The 18,054-nt window shown below is 63.4% G+C and overlaps 3 protein-coding genes across 3 annotated transcripts; 2 read left to right on the forward strand and 1 right to left on the reverse strand.

The window, feature by feature from the left end:
* The first annotated feature begins 34 nt into the window (after positions 1-34).
* On the forward strand, positions 35-4,374 carry CHLRE_18g748947v5 (uncharacterized protein). The gene is made up of 10 exons (XM_043072807.1): positions 35-526; positions 749-847; positions 947-1,032; positions 1,442-1,560; positions 1,669-1,822; positions 2,011-2,075; positions 2,254-2,329; positions 2,843-2,959; positions 3,355-3,579; positions 3,692-4,374. The coding sequence occupies exons 1-10, from the start codon at positions 409-411 to the stop codon at positions 3,695-3,697; spliced, it is 1,065 nt and encodes a 354-aa protein (XP_042914258.1). The 5' UTR covers positions 35-408; the 3' UTR covers positions 3,698-4,374.
* Positions 4,375-4,554: 180 nt separating this feature from the next.
* On the forward strand, positions 4,555-8,056 carry CHLRE_18g748997v5 (uncharacterized protein). The gene is made up of 8 exons (XM_043072808.1): positions 4,555-4,871; positions 5,217-5,271; positions 5,491-5,523; positions 5,738-5,889; positions 6,144-6,229; positions 6,437-6,642; positions 6,876-6,952; positions 7,141-8,056. The coding sequence occupies exons 1-8, from the start codon at positions 4,699-4,701 to the stop codon at positions 7,316-7,318; spliced, it is 960 nt and encodes a 319-aa protein (XP_042914259.1). The 5' UTR covers positions 4,555-4,698; the 3' UTR covers positions 7,319-8,056.
* Position 8,057: 1 nt separating this feature from the next.
* On the reverse strand, positions 8,058-12,594 carry CHLRE_18g749047v5 (uncharacterized protein). Its single transcript, XM_043072809.1, has 10 exons — positions 12,222-12,594; positions 12,004-12,065; positions 11,784-11,872; positions 11,596-11,601; positions 11,309-11,436; positions 10,999-11,105; positions 10,458-10,807; positions 9,891-10,191; positions 9,388-9,456; positions 8,058-9,264 (listed from the first exon to the last, which is right to left on the reverse strand). Exons 1-10 carry the CDS (start codon positions 12,378-12,380, stop codon positions 9,207-9,209), a joined length of 1,329 nt encoding a protein of 442 aa, XP_042914260.1. The 5' UTR covers positions 12,381-12,594; the 3' UTR covers positions 8,058-9,206.
* Between the last annotated feature and the right edge of the window lie 5,460 nt (positions 12,595-18,054).

An 18,054-nucleotide genomic window follows, 5' to 3' on the forward strand; every position in this document is an offset into this window, starting at 1 on the left:
ACACCATTTAATTATTGTTCTTGAAACCAAACAAGGTGCGTGCAGCCGTCCATTTTTTCAACGTTTCAAGTTTCAACTCTCTGTACCAAAAAAGGGTAGTGGCAAACATATATGCAGACATAGTGGCGCTGATCGCATACGACCTGCGGAGCTGGACTCTTGTCGTCACGACGACTGCCAACGCGCCCATCCTTCAAAGCGGAGCTTAGGCAATAATAGAAGTACAAGCTGGATAGGCGCACCGGAGGGTCACCGCCTCCGTGCGGTGCGGTGCGGTGCGCCCGGCCTATGCGCTAGCAGCCCCCGCCCCCCGGGCCCCGCCCCCTGGTGAAGTTCGTGACGGCGCCCCGAATTTGAGGGTGAACCAGCGCGGCTTGGTCCATAGCAGAACTACCTCACTGTGGACGAATGAGGATTGCGGCCATTGACGTGCTGGCCTGGGTGCTGAATGTCGCCAGCTCCGTGGCCATCGTGTTTGTGAACAAGTGGCTGATGGACCCGGTCCGCGGCCACGGCTTCGTGTTCGGTGAGCTTAGCTGAGCTGAGCTGCACTGAGCTGAGCAGGGTACATGCGGGCTTCAGGCGATTGCGGTGATGCCCACGGGTTGGTGGGTGGGGCGCGTTTGTAGGCCATTCAGCAGGCACGCCTGTGTGCTGACCGCACGTGATTCCGGCTCCCGGGCACCTCGTGCCTCCCCAACACGCCTCCCCCGCCCCGACCCCCCTCCTTGCACATGCACTCGTGCAGCCACCTGCCTGTCCGCGGCCCACTTCCTGGCCACCGGGGCCGTGTGCTATACCGGCGAGCTCCTGGGGCTGGTGAAGACGGCGGAGATACCCATACTGCGTAAGCATCTGCACGTGTGCTGCAACTGCACCTTCAAGAATATGTGCGGCAGCAAGGCCGAGGCGCCGCCCGCCCCCTCTTGTCCGTGTGCGCGTGCAGAGCTGATGCTGTACACGGCGGTGGCGTCGGCGTCCATCGCGTCAGTCAACCTGTCGCTGCTGTACAACTCGGTGGGCTTCTACCAGGTCCGTGCGTGCATCCGCCTGGTTGTGTGGCAGATGCGGGAGGCGGCAGGCGCGCGCGCTAAGGGCGGCGCCGGAGGCAAGCGACCCCGGCACTGCACATGGTGGCGAGCGAGCAACGGACCTCGAACACGAGCCCACTGGGACATGCCGGCATGCATACCCCAACCTCAGGACGCTACAGGGGTAGCTGTAATCCATCCCCGCCAACCATCAGGCATGCTTGCGACCACTCAAGCAAAGTGGCAGTACATAGGGTCCTCGGTTAGCATCTGCCCGGCTTGGCCGCCCCGACTCTGCTGCGGGTTGTCCTCTCCACTTCGCCTCTGCGCGGCCGCTCCCAACCCCATACGCCCGCCCCCTCCCACTCTCGCGTCTGCGCCTCTACGCCTCCACGCCTCCTCCTGTGCAGATCTCCAAACTGGCCACCATACCCGTAGTGGCGGCGCTGGAGGCCGTGTGGTGCGGGCGCCGCTTCAGCACGCCTACACTGATGTCCATGGCGGCGGTGGCCATTGGCTCCGGCATTGTGTGAGCGAGCGTGTGTGTGTGTGTGTGTGTGTTTGTATGAAGCGACAGAGAAGGGGCCGGCATTGGGCGGCGCATGCCTCACTCACGCTATCCTCCCGCCCCTCGCAGCACGATATCGGACGTGTCACTTCGGTTTACCGGCTTTGTGATCGCTGCCATCAGCGTGGTGACTGCGGCGCTGCAGCAGATAGGCGTGGGCGCCCTGCAGCGCCAGAACGCCGTGGGGCCGGTGGAGACGCTGGCGGCCACAGCGCCGGTGCAGGTGCGAGGCCGCATGCGCCGCATGCACGCCACAAAAACCAGAGGGGAAGGGCGTTGCGGCGGATGGGCGTGTCTTGTGCCGTGTTCCGTACCGTACAGCGTTGTATCGTCCAGCATCACACACGGCTGGCACGTGCCGCTGCCGCTCTGCTATTGCTGCTACCTGCCTGCCTGCCTGCTTGCCTGCAGGGAATGTGCCTTGCCGCGTTCGGGCCCTCCATAGACTACAGCCTCCGCCGCGCCTGGGTGTTCAGGTGGGTGCAGGACTGCAGGGTGCGCAGGGGTGCGGGACGGCAGGGTCGCAGCGCCCGAGCAGGGGCACGGCTGGCGCGTTGCCGCGTTACCCCCCCGCCCGACTGGCTGCACCTGGCGTGGTCTGTATGCACACAAGCGCACAAGCACACACGCATACACACTCACGCGCGCGCGCAGGTACCCGTTCACTGTGTCCACCGGCGGCATCCTGGCGCTGTCCTGTGTGGTGGCACTGCTGGTCAACCTGTCGCAGGTGCGCGCGAGGGAGGGGAGCGGGGAGCGGGGGGAGTTGGGGCGGCGAGCAGTCACACATAAACGGGTTGCGGCTGCAATGATGGAGAACCGCACGCACGGCATGCCCGCCTTTGCCGTGTCGTCTGCCTCTGCCCAAGCCCAGTAGCATAGGGGAAGTTATGATACCAGGTACAGACCATGCTAAAGCCTTCGGGCTCCGCGGGCGCGGCTCCGGGGTCAATGACACTTGTACGAGTTGGTCATACAAACACAGGCACGTTCCGTGCCGTGCTAGCACAAACGCACACATGCACACCCAACCTACAACACAGAACCACGCCCTTTGCCTCAACCTTGCCCACCATATTAACCTCGGCGCCTGGCCGCTGTCCTGGCCCGGCCCCTGCACATCACACTGCTCCCTCTTCCGTCCGCTTCCTGAACCTCGCCTTCGCCCTTCCCCCCCTTGCCCCCTCCCTTGCCCCCCTGCCTGCCCCCCTGCCCCCCCCCTGCCTACCCCCCCCCCCCCCAGTTCATGTGCCTGGGCCGCTTCAGCGCCGCCACCTTCCAGGTCATGTCGCACACCAAGACCATCAGCGTGCTGCTGCTGGGCTGGGCGTTCATGGGCGACGTCATGAGCCCGCGCAAGGTACTGTGCGTGCCTGCGTGCACGTGTGTGCGGCACCACGTGTTGCGCGCGTGCGTGCGTGCGTGTGTGCGTGCATGCGTGCATGCGTGCGCGCGCGCGCGCGTGTGTGTGTGTGTGTGTGTGTGTGTGTGTGTGTGCGTGTGTGCGTGCGTGCGTGCGTGCGTGCATGCGTGCGCGCGCGCGCGCGCGCGTGTGTTTGTGTGTGTGTGTTTGTGTGTGTGTGTGTGTGTGTGTGTGTGTGTGTGTGTGTGTGTGCATCTGCCGTAGGTGGGTGAGGGCAGAGCGAGCAGGCCGGCGCTTTGCCCTGTGCCGCCAAACGCCCATGCGCCCGCTCCGCTGTAGCTGATGCAGGCTGCTGCTACCCGGCTCGCCTTCGCCACCTGCGGCAAATGCAGGTGGTGGGTGTCGTGGTGGCGGTGGGCGGCATGGTGGCCTACTCCCACTTTGCCAGCCTGCCGCTGCCGCCTGGGCTGGCAGACCGGCCCGCCAGCGGCTGGGGGCTGGCGGACAAGCGGGGTGGCGGCTCGGGGGCCGGCGCACACCCGCTGGACGAGGAGAAGGCTGCGGCGGTGGTGGCGGGTGACGAGCGGACGCGGCTGCTTGGCGGCACCGACAGGAAAGTGAGTGCAAAATGCGAATGTGCTGCATGGAAACCCAAACGGGGGGAATGGCATCTCGTCTCGTTAGCGCCTCACTTTGGGTTACCTGTGCTGCACTCGTTGCCAACCGCAGTATTGAGGAGCTACACACGGCTGCTCCATCCAGTTATCCGAGTGCGGTGTCACAATGAGCATGGCTGTGCGCGGAGCTGTCGGCTGCCCCGCCCTCGACCGGTGGTTATGACCGTGGTGGAGTGCAGAAGAACGTACGGCCATGCCCAAGGGGCTGTGTTGCTTGGCTGCTGCGAGAGTCGTGCTGGCCCGCATGGTGGCACGGGCCCACCCTCGTGTGCCATGGGTGTGTGCATGCGTTGGAACACGAGCGTTTGGGTGTCCGGAGACACGCGAGTGATTGTCCAACGGTCCAGTTGTTCGTACTCCTTGTTGGCAATGCAATAGCTTGGCGTAGGACTTGCACGTGGTGTGGCCAATCCACATCAGGAAGCCTGGCATGGCCACGCGTGCAGCGACTGGTGTGCGGGCAACATCGAAGTGGCGGAAACTGGCAAATGACAAGGGTGACGCCGTGAAGGCAATGTGTCCCTTACGCAGCGAGGCGTTGCGGTTGTTTGCCGCGTGAAGTTGCAATGGCCTTGGGGTAGCTGTGGGCAGCCGCCAAGGCAAAGGCAAGCGAGTGTGCAGAGGTCGGCCAGGTGCGGCGGCCAGCCGGCAAGCCAGCCGGCCACTCCTGTCGGACCTGGCCCGGTTGCGTTTGCCACGACCCAGACTCTGGGCTCAGCTTCAACTCAGTCGCCATTGCCTTGGTTCCTACGAAGAGCCGCTGATGCACGGGGAAACCAATAGTGTGCGAGTTACGCCGAGCACAGTTTGTGGGAAGCGGGTAGGGCGGTTGTGGCAGCTGCCGCGATGGGTGCCACGCACGACCGCCTTTGCCCTTTTCAGCTGTCTCTGCCCCAGCCCAGTATCATAGATTATATCATGACAACAGATAAAGACGCCATTAGGCCCCTGCTCACGCCTCCGGGCTCCTCAGGCGGGTCAACATTTGAACAAGTTGACAAGCCCCGTGCGCTTCGAACCTCTGTCATCATCGCTTACTACGCATTGTGCTCAAGCTTAATGCTTGTGGTGAATAAGGTTGTTATTCATAATATCCCGGCGCCATCGACAGTTCTGGCGCTTCAGCTGGGCGCTTCCGCTGGTCTTGTCTACTCCGCGGGCATTCTAGGATTTATCCAAGTGGATCGGCTGGAATGGAGCAAAGTGAAGGCATTCAGCCTGGTCGTTGCGGGGTGAGGCTAGCGTCGAAAACCGGACTGGAAACCGCACCGTTAGCAGGCTCCTGGCGAACCCGAACCCCTCATTGTTTGCCTCGCACCAGTGTAATTGCCTGGCTCGCCATTGCCGCAGTCATGGTGCATGGCACGTGGCAATCCTGAAACGGCCTGACTAGTTCAGGCAGCAGCCGCAGCAGCACTCGGGGCCGTGTCCACGAGGCACACCCCGCCTTCGGCCCCCACATGCTGGCCGTTGTGCCGTCCTCGTTGTGTACCGTGACTGCCGCTCCCTCCGCTCCTTTACCCCTTGCCCCTCCCCTCCCTCGACTCTGCCCTGTCACCTTCCACCCCACCTGTCAGGTTCCTGGGCACGCTGTTTGCCAACATGAAGGTGCTGCAGTACGCCAATGTGGAGGTGGGGTGCGGGAGGGGGAGGGGTGGGGGATGGGGGGCAGCGGATTTGGGGGGTTGTTAAGGCCATGGCCAAGAGAGACAAAGAGAGGTGAGGGCGGATATGAGCGGGACTATGCCTGCACGACAATGTGCTCCTGGAGGGGGGGAGCAACGCAGCTGCGCACCAGGCGGCATCGGGGGCTAAAACACGAGTGTCTGTGTCCGTTTCCACCCCTTGCAGACCTTCATCACCTTCCGCTCCTCTACTCCCCTGGTGAGTGGCCATTCGCAACGCCGCACACGGCGCAGTACTTCACAGTGTACTCTGTTCCTTCCCTGCGCCTTTGTGACGCCACATCGGCGGCTCCCTTGCTGACTGCATGCTCCCTCCGGCACTCCACGCGACCGGTCGACCGCACATGCCCTGCCTGCCCACCTCTCCTCCCCCCGCCTCCCCCTTCCTTCTCTCCTCCCCTCTTCCCCCTCAGCTGCTGTCGCTGTGTGACTACGTGTGGCTGGGCCGCGCGCTGCCCTCCGCGCGCTCCTGGGGCTGCCTGGTGGTGCTGCTGGGCGGCGCGGTGGGCTACGTGCTGGTGGACGCCGACTTCAGGCTGTCCGCCTACACCTGGCTGGCGCTGTGGTGGGGGCGGGGAGGAGGAGTAGATAGGAGGGGAAGGAGGAGGAGGGGGCGGGTGGGCTGGGGAGCGGGCCTGTGCGGGGAGCAGAGGAGGGGGCTGGGGCTGACAAGGGCCTGTAGACTGCGCCAATCGTAGAACTCTCCCGCCACTGGGAGCAGCGAAGACCACCCCCCACCACCCCACCCCACCCCACCCCACCCGCCTTCACTTCATAAGGATCATTAATGTACCCCACCCCACCCCACGTACCCAACAGGTACGCCTTCTTCACGTTCGACACGGTGTACGCCAAACACGTGGTGGACACCGTGCGGATGACCAACTGGGGCCGCGTGTTCTACGGTGCGGGCCGCGTGTGTACCTGTCCCGGGCGGGGGCCGGGGGGGAGGGAGGGTTGGAGTGCCGACCACGGGGCGCGGGGCGGGGGCTGCGGCTGGAGGGCCGGGTGCAGATCCATAGTGGCATATGGTGCCGTTCGCGTCACGGTCCTCCCCCGGCTCAACCCAGCCCGCCACCTCTGCGCCCCCACTCCCCACCTCACCCCAACAGGCAACTTCATGGCTCTGCCGCCGCTGCTGCTGCTGCTGCCGGCGCTGGGCGAGCACCGCACCCTGGCGGCCCTGGCCTGGGCGCCGCACCAGGTGGCGGTGCTGGCGCTGAGCTGCCTGATGGGGCTGGGCATGAGCCACGCCTCCTACCTGCTGCGGGAGGCCGTGTCCGCCACCTTCTTCACCATCATCGGCATCCTGTGCAAGGTGTGACTGCGCGCCTGTACGGGGCAGGGTGGGGTGCGGCGGGGTTGCGTGCCAGGGATGCATGACGACCGGAAGCTGCTTGAACCATAGAGCTGGAAGCTTGACCGTGAAGCTTGCCCCTGCCCCCGACCTATGGCCACGAGTGGCAGCGCCTGCACGACCGGCGTATGTGTGTGTGTGTGTATGTGTGCGCACTGCCTGTGCCGCCCCGCCTGGCCTGCCTTGGGCCGCAGGTGCTGACGGTGGTGATCAACGTGTTCATCTGGGACAAGCACGCCTCGCCGGAGGGCATCGCCTGCCTCATGGTCTGGTGAGTCCTGGCGGCAGCGCAGTGGGCCCCACGGGCTGCCGGACTGCATGCAGCGCTGTCCGTAGCTCGACGTCCAGACCGAACCGCCCCGCACACTGTGCCACACCGTGACTGACACCGCTCCGCCACTGCCCCTCCTGTCCCTCCTGCCCCTCCTGCCCCCTCCTGCCCCTCCTGCCGCGGCGCAGTGTGCTGGCCGGCACCTTCTACCAGCAGGCGCCCAAGCGGCCGGTGCTGGACTCGGTCTCGGAAGTAAACTGCAGCGGCAAGCCCGGCGGCGGCAGCAGCGGCGGCGGCGGGGGAGGCGGGTCAGGAGGAGGCAGCGGGGGCGGCGGGGACGCCAGGGCGGCCGCCATGACTGCATGACTGGCAGGGACCGTGGCCGTGGCGGGGCGGCAAGCGTGAGGTAGGGGTGTGGAGGCCTACAGTAGCGCGTGGACAGTGAATGCGTTTGCGGTGTGGTGGTACTGGCAGTGTCACGGTGTAGCACAGACGTGAGGCCCTGCGACATGGGGCTCAGTAGGTAGGACAGCAGTGGCTGGTGTGCGAGTGTTTTGCTCGACGTGTCTGGTGTGTTCAACCTGTGTGTTCACGTGTTAGCGAAATGCGTATGTCTAACGGCGACAGCACTTGCTGCTGGTGACCCGGACATCGCAAGCCACGCCTTGCATTTTGCAATAACGTGCCGGTCGGCACCTTGGTGACTTGTAGCGTTTGCATGGTTGGTTGCTGATGCGCGGCTCGCAAAGAGTGCCACCTGTTTGACCTGTCCAACATCAAGTGTAGAGACATAGGCGTGGTGCCGTATGGGAGTAATAGGACCGACGGTACAGGGGTTGTACTCAGTAGGGTGCCTGGTAATGACATCGCCGTCGTGGTGTGGGGGGCAGTGCGGTGGGGCTGCCCAGGTGGTGCGCAGCGGCGGTTCCGGTGGCTGGCTGCGACCTGAGAGTGTCGTGGACGAGCAGGCACGACTAGCCGGGCGTGTAGAACAGTCCCCATGCCTGGTGGCCATTCTGTGAGTAAGGCTTGAAGCTGTGCGTTGGGTCTGTTTCGTTTTGTGGGTGCAAGATGCGTTGTCGCGCTCCTCAGCCAGGGTGATGGCAGTCTTTGGGGGCTTAAAACTCTTACTCGCCGGCTTGCCCAGTCGTCACCCGCTTCGAACCCACCTTCCCATCATGTTTGCACTTCTGGGCAAGCGGGCGAATGTCGTACTTCGTGAGTTGTACGGATACCATTGACATCCAAGGATTTCCCTTGCGCTGCGCCACAAATCTCATCTGAGGCCGCAAGCTAAGGCCGCAAGCGTCTACCCCATCAGGCTCATCTCCCGGACATACTTTACCGGGGTCGGTTTAAACAGGCACCGCCCGCCATGTATCCAGCCACGTCCCGCTGCCAGCACGGCACACACACCCGCACAGCAGGCAAAAGGTCAAACAGCAATTAACCGTAACTCTACAAAAAAAACGTGTCATGCTACGTTTGCTAGCAAAGACTGCTAACCAGACACCTGCCGGGCACCAACATCACACAGCGTCAACCACGGTTCCCCATGCCTGGTGGCCGACACGATAAAGTGGTTCCCCTCGCAAGGGAAAAGTGGGCTGAGCCCACGCCACGTCTCTAGTCTCAGGCCACAAGCGTCTATCTCATCTCCCAGACATAGCCGAGGTCGGTTTGTACAGGCACCGCCCGCCAGTGACACTTGGCGGGCGTCCGCTTATCATGTGGCAGTTAGGCACGCAACAGGGCAATAGAGTGCGCACCACTTGGGTAACCAGCACCTCACATACAAAAACACACTGCACACCCCTACTCCAGGTTTCCTCCAGCATGCCAATACCGCATACAAGTCTCCTTCAGCATGTCAAATCGTCAATCCCTTGAATGTGCGCTCCCACGTCTCCTAGCTCGTGCGTTGGACGGTGCCGGGGGAACATGCTTTGACTGGGGGCATGCGTTACTTTGCAAGCCCCCAGCCCTGTGTATGCGGCACAGCATCACGTACACAACGGGCGGACTGGCCCGCTCAGTGCGGCCTCCATCCATAGCCCGTTGGCTGTGATCCGGACACGGCGCGCCGCCCTGCTTCCGCTGCTCATCGGCCTCACCCCATGCGGGTGCACCCGGTGCGCGTGATGCCGGTGTGCCTTCGGCCAGTGGAGCCAGCACGTGCATGCAGCACGTGGAGGCAGCAGGTGGAGCCACTAGCCAGCAGGAGAAGCCACCAGCTAGCGCATGGAAATGCAAGCTAGCGGAATAGAACGGGGTCGTCGATGTATGTCTGGTTGCCCCACATGTCACCGTACCTGTTGGCGTACAACGCAGCAGGGTCAACGTACTATTGTCACTTTGAATGCCCGGCTGACGTACGCGCATGCCCCTCCCCATCCCCGCCACCCACTGACTGGCGTTCCCCTGACCGCGCTCACCGTGAGTCGTAGAACAGGTTGTCGGCCTTGCAGCGGTACACGGACCGCAGCTCGTGGATGAGCTTCACCCTGCGCGTCCACGGAGACAGGCCAGCAGCGGGGCTGGGCAGCTGGGCGACCGGGCAGCCAGCGGGGCACGCCACGCCCCTCCAGACACAAGCCGCCCCCCCCCGTCCCCGCCCCCTCATCAAGGCCGCGCACAGCCGCGCTCTGAGCCACTGCCCCACTCCGCCCCACGGTGACATTGATTGGGGGCAACGCTGCCAACACATGCTGGCCTGGTGGCCGCATGCCTGCCCGTTTGCTTCCCCACGCACTTCCTGCACCGGCGTGTCCGTCTCTTCCCCGCCCCGCGCCCACCTACCCCACACTCGCCCACTTGCAAGAACGCAGCCCCCCGCAGCCCCACCCCACGGTATGGCACCCGCTGTCTCCACCAGAAGTCGGCACGCCAAACTTGTGATCCAATCACGGCTGCCCCCTCCCCCTGCCTCCCCCCTCACCAGTTGGAGGACATCAGGCCCACCCAGGCGTCGCACTGCAGCGCCAGCTCCAGGCTCACAAAGTCGTTGAGCACCATGGTGGCCAGGTCCCGCTGCGCCGCGAACTCCATGGGCGACACCTTCTCGTGGTAGCGCTCCACGTCAGTCACCAGCACCGTCCAGTTCTTCTGCGCCTGGAAGTACTCGACCGTGGCGCTGTCCTCCGTGGACAGGAACAGGACGCGGGTCAGTGCGCCGCGGGCGGTCGCGTGTACGGCTTCCACTTGCCGCAGGTAGCCGGCGTCGTCCACATCCGGGGACTCTGTTGTGGGCCGGTTGGTGGTTGGTTGATTGGTCGGCGCAGAAGGAGACGTCGTAAAAGCGGATGGCGAGGATAGGTGGTGTGGCCGTGTAAGGCAGATGGTAATACCTCAGCAGCGGTAGCTGACGGCGTGCTAGATGTGCACGCAGCACGCCCCAATTCCCAAAGCAAAGGTCGCGCTCATCTCCTCGCTGTTTGAATTGAGTTCGGTTTGATTTGGGCTGGTATCTACAACCCCCTCCCCCCACCTGCTCCCTCCCATCCACCTTTAGATTTGTCGCCGCGCCGTACGTGCACGTTGATGGTGCCCGGCGGGATGTCGATCTCGGGCGGGAAGATCTTGTTCCGGTGCTCCTTCAACGCGGCCGCGAAGTGCGGGTTGAAGCGCACCAGGTAGGCTGTGGACTGCGCCCGCCACCACTGCACCGCCCACAGCGGGTCGGACCGCTCCGGGCCGTCCGACTTGCACGCCGTGCCGGCCCGCGCGCCGCGGCCCGTGCCCGGCGGCATGGGGAAGGGCCCGCGCGCGATGAGTGGCGCCATGAGCGGCGGGAAGTCGCGCACAGGCACTGGGTCGCCGGACAGGTGCTTGGTCCGGAGGACACGGTACTCGTGCCTGGGCGGGCGGGCAACAGCAGCCGCGGCAGGAGCGGGTTGGGGCGAGGTACTTGTAGGGCGGATGGAGCACTAGGCGCCACCGTGGCGGCTGCAGAGTAGATAGGTACAAACGAAGATACGGCCTCGCTCTCAGGTCGGGTCCTTGCAGCGCGCTAGCGCACGACACAGCAGCAGCAGCAGCCCTCTCACCAGCGGCTGGGGTCGACCTGGTTGGCGTAGGGCGCCTCCGCCACCGCGCCCAGCACCTCCTCCAGGCTGCACTGCGAGAAGGGCAGGAAGATGCACTGGTCCCAGCGCTGCAGAAGGGGGTGGGCAGGGCAGAGGGGGGGAGGGGGCAAACGGCACAAAAAGGAAAGCATGTTCGCCAGGGTTGGCAGGTTGCGATGACAGTTTTCCCCGTACCTCCTATTCAGGCGTATGCACCATTTCTACAAAGGTGCGCCACGTGCTGCGATGGTGGCCAAATAACCCGAAGGTGCTCCAGTGTTCATCGCCTCACCCAGCCTGTCACGCAGAGCCGGTTTTCCTTCGTCCATATCTGGCCGCCGTCTTCGTGGATGTACACGCGCCCCATCATCATGGCCCGCGTCAGGCCGTAGCTCATCATGTGGATGGTGGAGCCAATGCCTGCCGGGCGCCGGGGGGCGGTGAGTCCGTTCCTTATCAGCAACTGGGGTCTTATCAACAACTGGGGTCTGCCCAGCGCCCCAAGAAGCCCTACCCACAACTGCATAGTGCACATAGGCCACTCGAGTCCGCCAGGGTTACCACATCGCCGGTACTCACCATGGCCTGGAGATCCCGGTGGTACGGCGGCGCCACATACACGTTGTGGGAATGCCGCACATGCATGCATTTGCATGCGTGCATTCACATGGGCGGCAGTGCGCACGAAATCGTCACCAGTGCGTGAGGGCAGGCAGGGGCACTGCAAGGCGAGACCGGCAGGGCACCCACCCGGGACGGGCACGCACCCTCGGCATCAAACTCCGCGACGAGGAACTTGGCGGACCTGCAGTCCGCCGGGTTCTGGTGGCGGTAGATGAAGCGCTGCGCCAGCGCGCTGTGGGCATGCATGTGCACGTGTGCAAATGGGAGGCAGGGGGGGCGGGCGTGGCATGAGGCATGTCGTGTCAACATATCAATCCGGTCACGTGCAGCTGCAGCTGCCTGTTCCCCCCTCCCCATACCCACCTGTTGTAGAGCTGCCTGCCATCCTCCGGCCGGTCATCGCGGTTGCCCACATACGCGCCGGGCTGTGCAGTCCAGAAGCAGGTGCAGGTTCAGGGTGATTGCGGGGAGAGGCAGGTGGGCCGGCAAGGGGCAAGCACTGCGTGGTTGCTGATCTCTGAGCTCCCATTTCACTGCGATCATGTGAACCAGTTAATCCAGAACTGCACACATCAGCATACCGTGGCGGAGTCCCAGCACGCGGTCGCGTTCCTAAAATGAACCGTATTAAACTTGTAGCAGGTGGATGCACCACGATACAGGAAATTACGGTACCACTTGGCGGAGCTAATTGCGAGCAAGGAAAAGGCAAAGGTGAAGAAGAAGGAACACCGACTCATTTTTTGGACTGCGCCGTAATACACACCCTGCACCGCGCCAGAAACAAATTCCTAATTAAATTTTAGCAGCATTATCCATGCGACCGCTGCATATAACCGAGGCGGTCAGCTTCAAGCAAATGTTACATCCAACAACTATGCAATCGGTACACTGCGAACAAGGAGGTGGCTGCCTTAGGGAGGCAGGAAAAGGGCTGAGCCCTCCCCTCCCGAATCGGTACACTGCGAAAAATGAGGCAGTCCAACGCATGTATATATGGCTGGCACGTTACGGCGGGAGTCGCACGGTGCTAAGTTGCACGCCCGGTGACGTGCCCCTGTGCCTCACCCAGCAGTGGCTGCCCAACCGCTCAGGGCGGAAGACGGAGGCTCCCGGCCCCAGCGCCGTCAAATGTTACCTATGTCTGTTGAGCGGGGGCGCTGGCGCGTGCCTGCCACGAAGGTCGGTACAAGGGGTGATGCGCCGCTTCACAATACGCTTACAGGCTTGCAGGTCGCATGGGGGCGCGCGAGGGAGCGGACAGGCAAGGCGTGTGCGGGGGCATGCAGGCTTCGTGTGGGGGGGCCTTGAGGGCGTGTGGCTGTGGCGGTGGGGTATGGGCCGCTTCCGTGCCTTGCAGCCTGCGCGCTGTACCTGCCCGGCTCGCAATGGTAAGCCCCGGTAAAGGGCATGCTATAATGGCGCTCGGGCCGCAAGGAATCGGCACGGCCGGGCCACACGGTGGCCGGGCGTCCGGCCACCCTGCACGCCGAGGAGCCCACGCACGGGCCCAGCGCCCGCGCGGCCGCCGCACAAATGCCCAGTCTTGCTTGTTCCATGTGTGTGTCCATGCAGGCATGCTAGGAGCTCCCTGGCCGGGCACGGGGCGCATACGTGGCGCGTGGGTGGGCATGCCGACATGTTTGCCGGGTCCGCATTTCGTTAGGATTCGGGCTACCCCAACTTCAAGGTCGCTTGTTTGCGGTGATTTGGGCCCGCCTTTGTGATAATAGGCGTTTGAAGGAACCGACGCCAGGAAAGTGGCGACTTTTGGCCAGACCCTCAGCGACTCGCGACCGGGCCGGCCGCGCGAGAATTGCAAACTCAACTCCTGAAGCATGGCCAAATGCAGCTCGCCCAGTGCGCCATGTGACTTACTCGTGTATCTGTATATTTGATTTATCGCACCGTCCACCAGCCAAACCGCCGACGTGTGCCAGGTCGGGCCGTACCACGCTGCCCTGGCCGTGCCCTGCGTGCACTTCCTGGGCCCGGCACGCCCCTCTGCTTCATCCCACTCCTGTCCCCAGCCCTCCAGGCGCCTCTGGGTACATGCATAACAGTCTTCAGCATCACACCTGCGCAAAACAGCTCGCACACGGACGCCCCTTGGGCGGCGCCCAGCCCGGGGGTGCGCGCACGGCAACACACTGCGCCCGCAGTTGGCAGGGGCTGCCGCGGCTGACAGAGCACGCCGCCATAGCGTGGATGCCCGGCGTATCACCTGTGTATTGCATTGCAGGCGGCTATGGGCAGCCTGGAGCCGCCCACACGCACCAAGCGCTCGGCTCATCGCCACCCGCCGCACACAGCGCACACGCAGCGCATCCTCAGGCCGGACCCGGGCGTGGGGGTCACTGAAGGGGTGCTGCGCCGCTTCACAATACGCCTACAGGCTTGCAGGTCGCATGGGGGCGCGCGAGGGAGCGGACAGGCAAGGCGTGTGCGGGGGCATGCAGGCTTCGTGTGGGGGGGGGCCTTGAGGGCGTGTGGCTGTGGCGGTGGGGTATGGGCCGCTTCCGTGCCTTGCAGCCTGCGCGCTGTACCTGCCCGGCTCGCAATGGTAAGCCCCGGTAAAGGGCATGCTATAAAGGCGCTCGGGCCGCAAGGAATCGGCACGGCCGGGCCACACGGTGGCCGGGCGTCCGGCCACCCTGCACGCCGAGGAGCCCACGCACGGGCCCAGCGCCCGCGCGGCCGCCGCACAAATGCCCAGTCCTGCTTGTTCCATGTGTGTGTCCATGCAGGCGTGTCAGGAGCTCCCTGGCCGGGCACGGGGCGCATATGTCGCGCGTGGGTGGGCATGCCGACATGTTTGCCGGGTCCGCATTTCGTTAGGATTCGGGCTACCCCAACTTCAAGGTAGCTTGTTTGCGGTGATTTGCGCCCGCCTTTGTGATAATAGGCGTTTGAAGGAACCGACGCCAGGAAAGTGGCGACTTTTGGCCAGACCCTCAGCGACTCGCGACCGGGCCGGCCGCGCGAGAATTGCAAACTCAACTCCTGAAGCATGGCCAAATGCAGCTCGCCCAGTGCGTCATGTGGCTTACTCGTGTATCTGTATATTTGATTTGTCGCACCGTCCACCAGCCAAACCGCCGACGTGTGCCAGGTCGGGCCGTACCACGCTGCCCTGGCCGTGCCCTGCGTGCACTTCCTGGGCCCGGCACGCCCCTCTGCTGCATCCCACTCCTGTCCCCAGCCCTCCAGGCGCCTCTGGGTACATGCATAACAGTCTCCAGCATCACACCTGCGCAAAACAGCTCGCACACGGACGCCCCTTGGGCGGCGCCCAGCCCGGGGGTGCGCGCACGGCAACACACTGCGCCCGCAGTTGGCAGGGGCTGCCGCGGCTGACAGAGCACGCCGCCATAGCGTGGATGCCCGGCGTATCACCTGTGTATTGCATTGCAGGCGGCTATGGGCAGCCTGGAGCCGCCCACACGCACCAAGCGCTCGGCTCATCGCCACCCGCCGCACACAGCGCACACGCAGCGCATCCTCAGGCCGGACCCGGGCGTGGGGGTCACTGAAGGGGTGCTGCGCCGCTTCACAATACGCCTACAGGCTTGCAGGTCGCATGGGGGCGCGCGAGGGAGCGGACAGGCAAGGCGTGTGCGGGGGCATGCAGGCTTCGTGTGGGGGGGGGCCTTGAGGGCGTGTGGCTGTGGCGGTGGGGTATGGGCCGCTTCCGTGCCTTGCAGCCTGCGCGCTGTACCTGCCCGGCTCGCAATGGTAAGCCCCGGTAAAGGGCATGCTATAAAGGCGCTCGGGCCGCAAGGAATCGGCACGGCCGGGCCACACGGTGGCCGGGCGTCCGGCCACCCTGCACGCCGAGGAGCCCACGCACGGGCCCAGCGCCCGCGCGGCCGCCGCACAAATGCCCAGTCCTGCTTGTTCCATGTGTGTGTCCATGCAGGCGTGCCAGGAGCTCCCTGGCCGGGCACGGGGCGCATATGTCGCGCGTGGGTGGGCATGCCGACATGTTTGCCGGGTCCGCATTTCGTTAGGATTCGGGCTACCCCAACTTCAAGGTAGCTTGTTTGCGGTGATTTGCGCCCGCCTTTGTGATAATAGGCGTTTGAAGGAACCGACGCCAGGAAAGTGGCGACTTTTGGCCAGACCCTCAGCGACTCGCGACCGGGCCGGCCGCGCGAGAATTGCAAACTCAACTCCTGAAGCATGGCCAAATGCAGCTCGCCCAGTGCGTCATGTGGCTTACTCGTGTATCTGTATATTTGATTTGTCGCACCGTCCACCAGCCAAACCGCCGACGTGTGCCAGCAGGTCGGGCCGTACCACGCTGCCCTGGCCGTGCCCTGCGTGCACTTCCTGGGCCCGGCACGCCCCTCTGCTGCATCCCACTCCTGTCCCCAGCCCTCCAGGCGCCTCTGGGTACATGCATAACAGTCTCCAGCATCACACCTGCGCAAAACAGCTCGCACCTGCTCGCACACGGACGCCCCTTGGGCGGCGCCCAGCCCGGGGGTGCGCGCACGGCAACACACTGCGCCCGCAGTTGGCAGGGGCTGCCGCGGCTGACAGAGCACGCCGCCATAGCGTGGATGCCCGGCGTATCACCTGTGTATTGCGTTGCAGGCGGCTATGGGCAGCCTGGAGCCGCCCACACGCACCAAGCGCTCGGCTGACCGCCACCCGCCGCACACAGCGCACACGCAGCGCATCCCCAGTCGCGGCCCGGGCGTGGGAGTCGCTGAAGGGGTGCTGCGCCGCTTCACAATACGCTTACAGGCTTGCAGGTCGCATGGGGGTGCGCGAGGGAGCGGACAGGCAAGGCGTGTGCGGGGGCATGCAGGCTTCGTGCGGGGGGGGCCTTGAGCGAGGGCGTGCTGAGTAGATAGGAAGCAGTAAATAAAGGCTGTATGTTACTGTAAAGCATGCCCGCTGCTAATGATGCTACAAAAGCGCGCGTATCACCGCAAATCAATCACCTGACTGTGTAGTGTACTTGTGTGAAGGTGTAATTTACGGCGTCGGTGGGCAATGTGAAGGGGTATGTATGTACGCGATGTTTACAGGGATGGAAGTAAGGGAATGTGTTGCGGCGGGTAGCTGGTTCGCGGCGGTGGCGCAGCCATGCAAAGCCTGCACCTAAGCACATGCGTCCAGCTAATGTCCATCAAAAGGCCCATGTAATCACTTCACTCAACCAACATGCGCATGCTCGGTCGTCTTTTGATTATTATGCGGCCTTAAAGTGCCATGCTCTACGCACGACATGCGAAACACACACGCCACGCACGCAGCCAACCAACCCGTTTACCATGAGCAATCAAAGGTGTCCCGACACCCAACTAGATCACCACAAGGTCCCTCTCGATACCAATGCATTCCAGGGACACGTCCGAGTGCCCGTTTCAGGGTCACCCTGTTGCGCGTTTTCGTAACAAAGCGTCTGAGTTCCTCATGGGAGCCCTTTCCCTGCCGGGGCGCCACATACCCAAGGCATTAAGGGCAACATGCGCACACCACTTACATGTATGCATGCGCCCACCAGCTCAGTTCCTCAACGCACCTCATACATGCTCTACAAAGCGGCCGCCAGCACAGCCAGCGCAATCATAAGAGGAGCCCCCCATGCAGGGAAGGCAACCCGCGCGGCACTGCCACCCGTGCTACCGCCACTGCCAACACCGCCACTGCTAGCACTGCCTCCGCTGCTAGATGGCTGTGCGACCGGACAGCAGCACCCGACGCCATACCTGCATCGGATGCAAACATTTGCGTATGTAACGTATGTATGTAGTTGGCATGCATGCACATAGCAGGAGAGCGCAGTTCGCCCCGAGTGCACGACAGCCAATCAATCAAGTACTGTGCCGTGGCTACCTCCCTTGACGGACAACCTCCCGCCCATCCTATTAATGATTATACTTACATAATGCCATTGTAAGTCCTGCCGGACCCACAGCCACATTCCGTTGTCCCGGATGGGCAAGGCTCTCTGCCGTTGTACTTCGCGGCGCAAGTTCGCATCTGGCCGCTGACACTGCTGTATGATGAGGTCACGTCGTTGCCTGTGTCGGCTGGCGCGATAGCCCCGCAGCGTCCGGCTACACGTGCAAAGAGCGAGGTACAGATGGTTTAGCACTCAAGATAATACGTATAATCATGTCATCCTACCACTCTCTCTGTGGGTCTTGATATTTTTTCACAAACACAGACACAGACACACACACAACACACCTGAACACCTTAATACACACACACACACACACACACACACACACACACACACACACACACACGCACACACACACACACAGACACACACACACACACACACACACACACACACTCACGTTGTGGGTACGTGATGGTCAGCCAGACGCGGCAGTCGGTCGCATTATTGTAGCAATACTGCTTGACGCAAAAACGGCCGTTGTGAATGTG

This window comes from Chlamydomonas reinhardtii (assembly GCF_000002595.2).
Source record: "Chlamydomonas reinhardtii strain CC-503 cw92 mt+ unplaced genomic scaffold scaffold_18, whole genome shotgun sequence".
NCBI classification, from domain to species: Eukaryota; Viridiplantae; Chlorophyta; class Chlorophyceae; order Chlamydomonadales; family Chlamydomonadaceae; genus Chlamydomonas; species Chlamydomonas reinhardtii.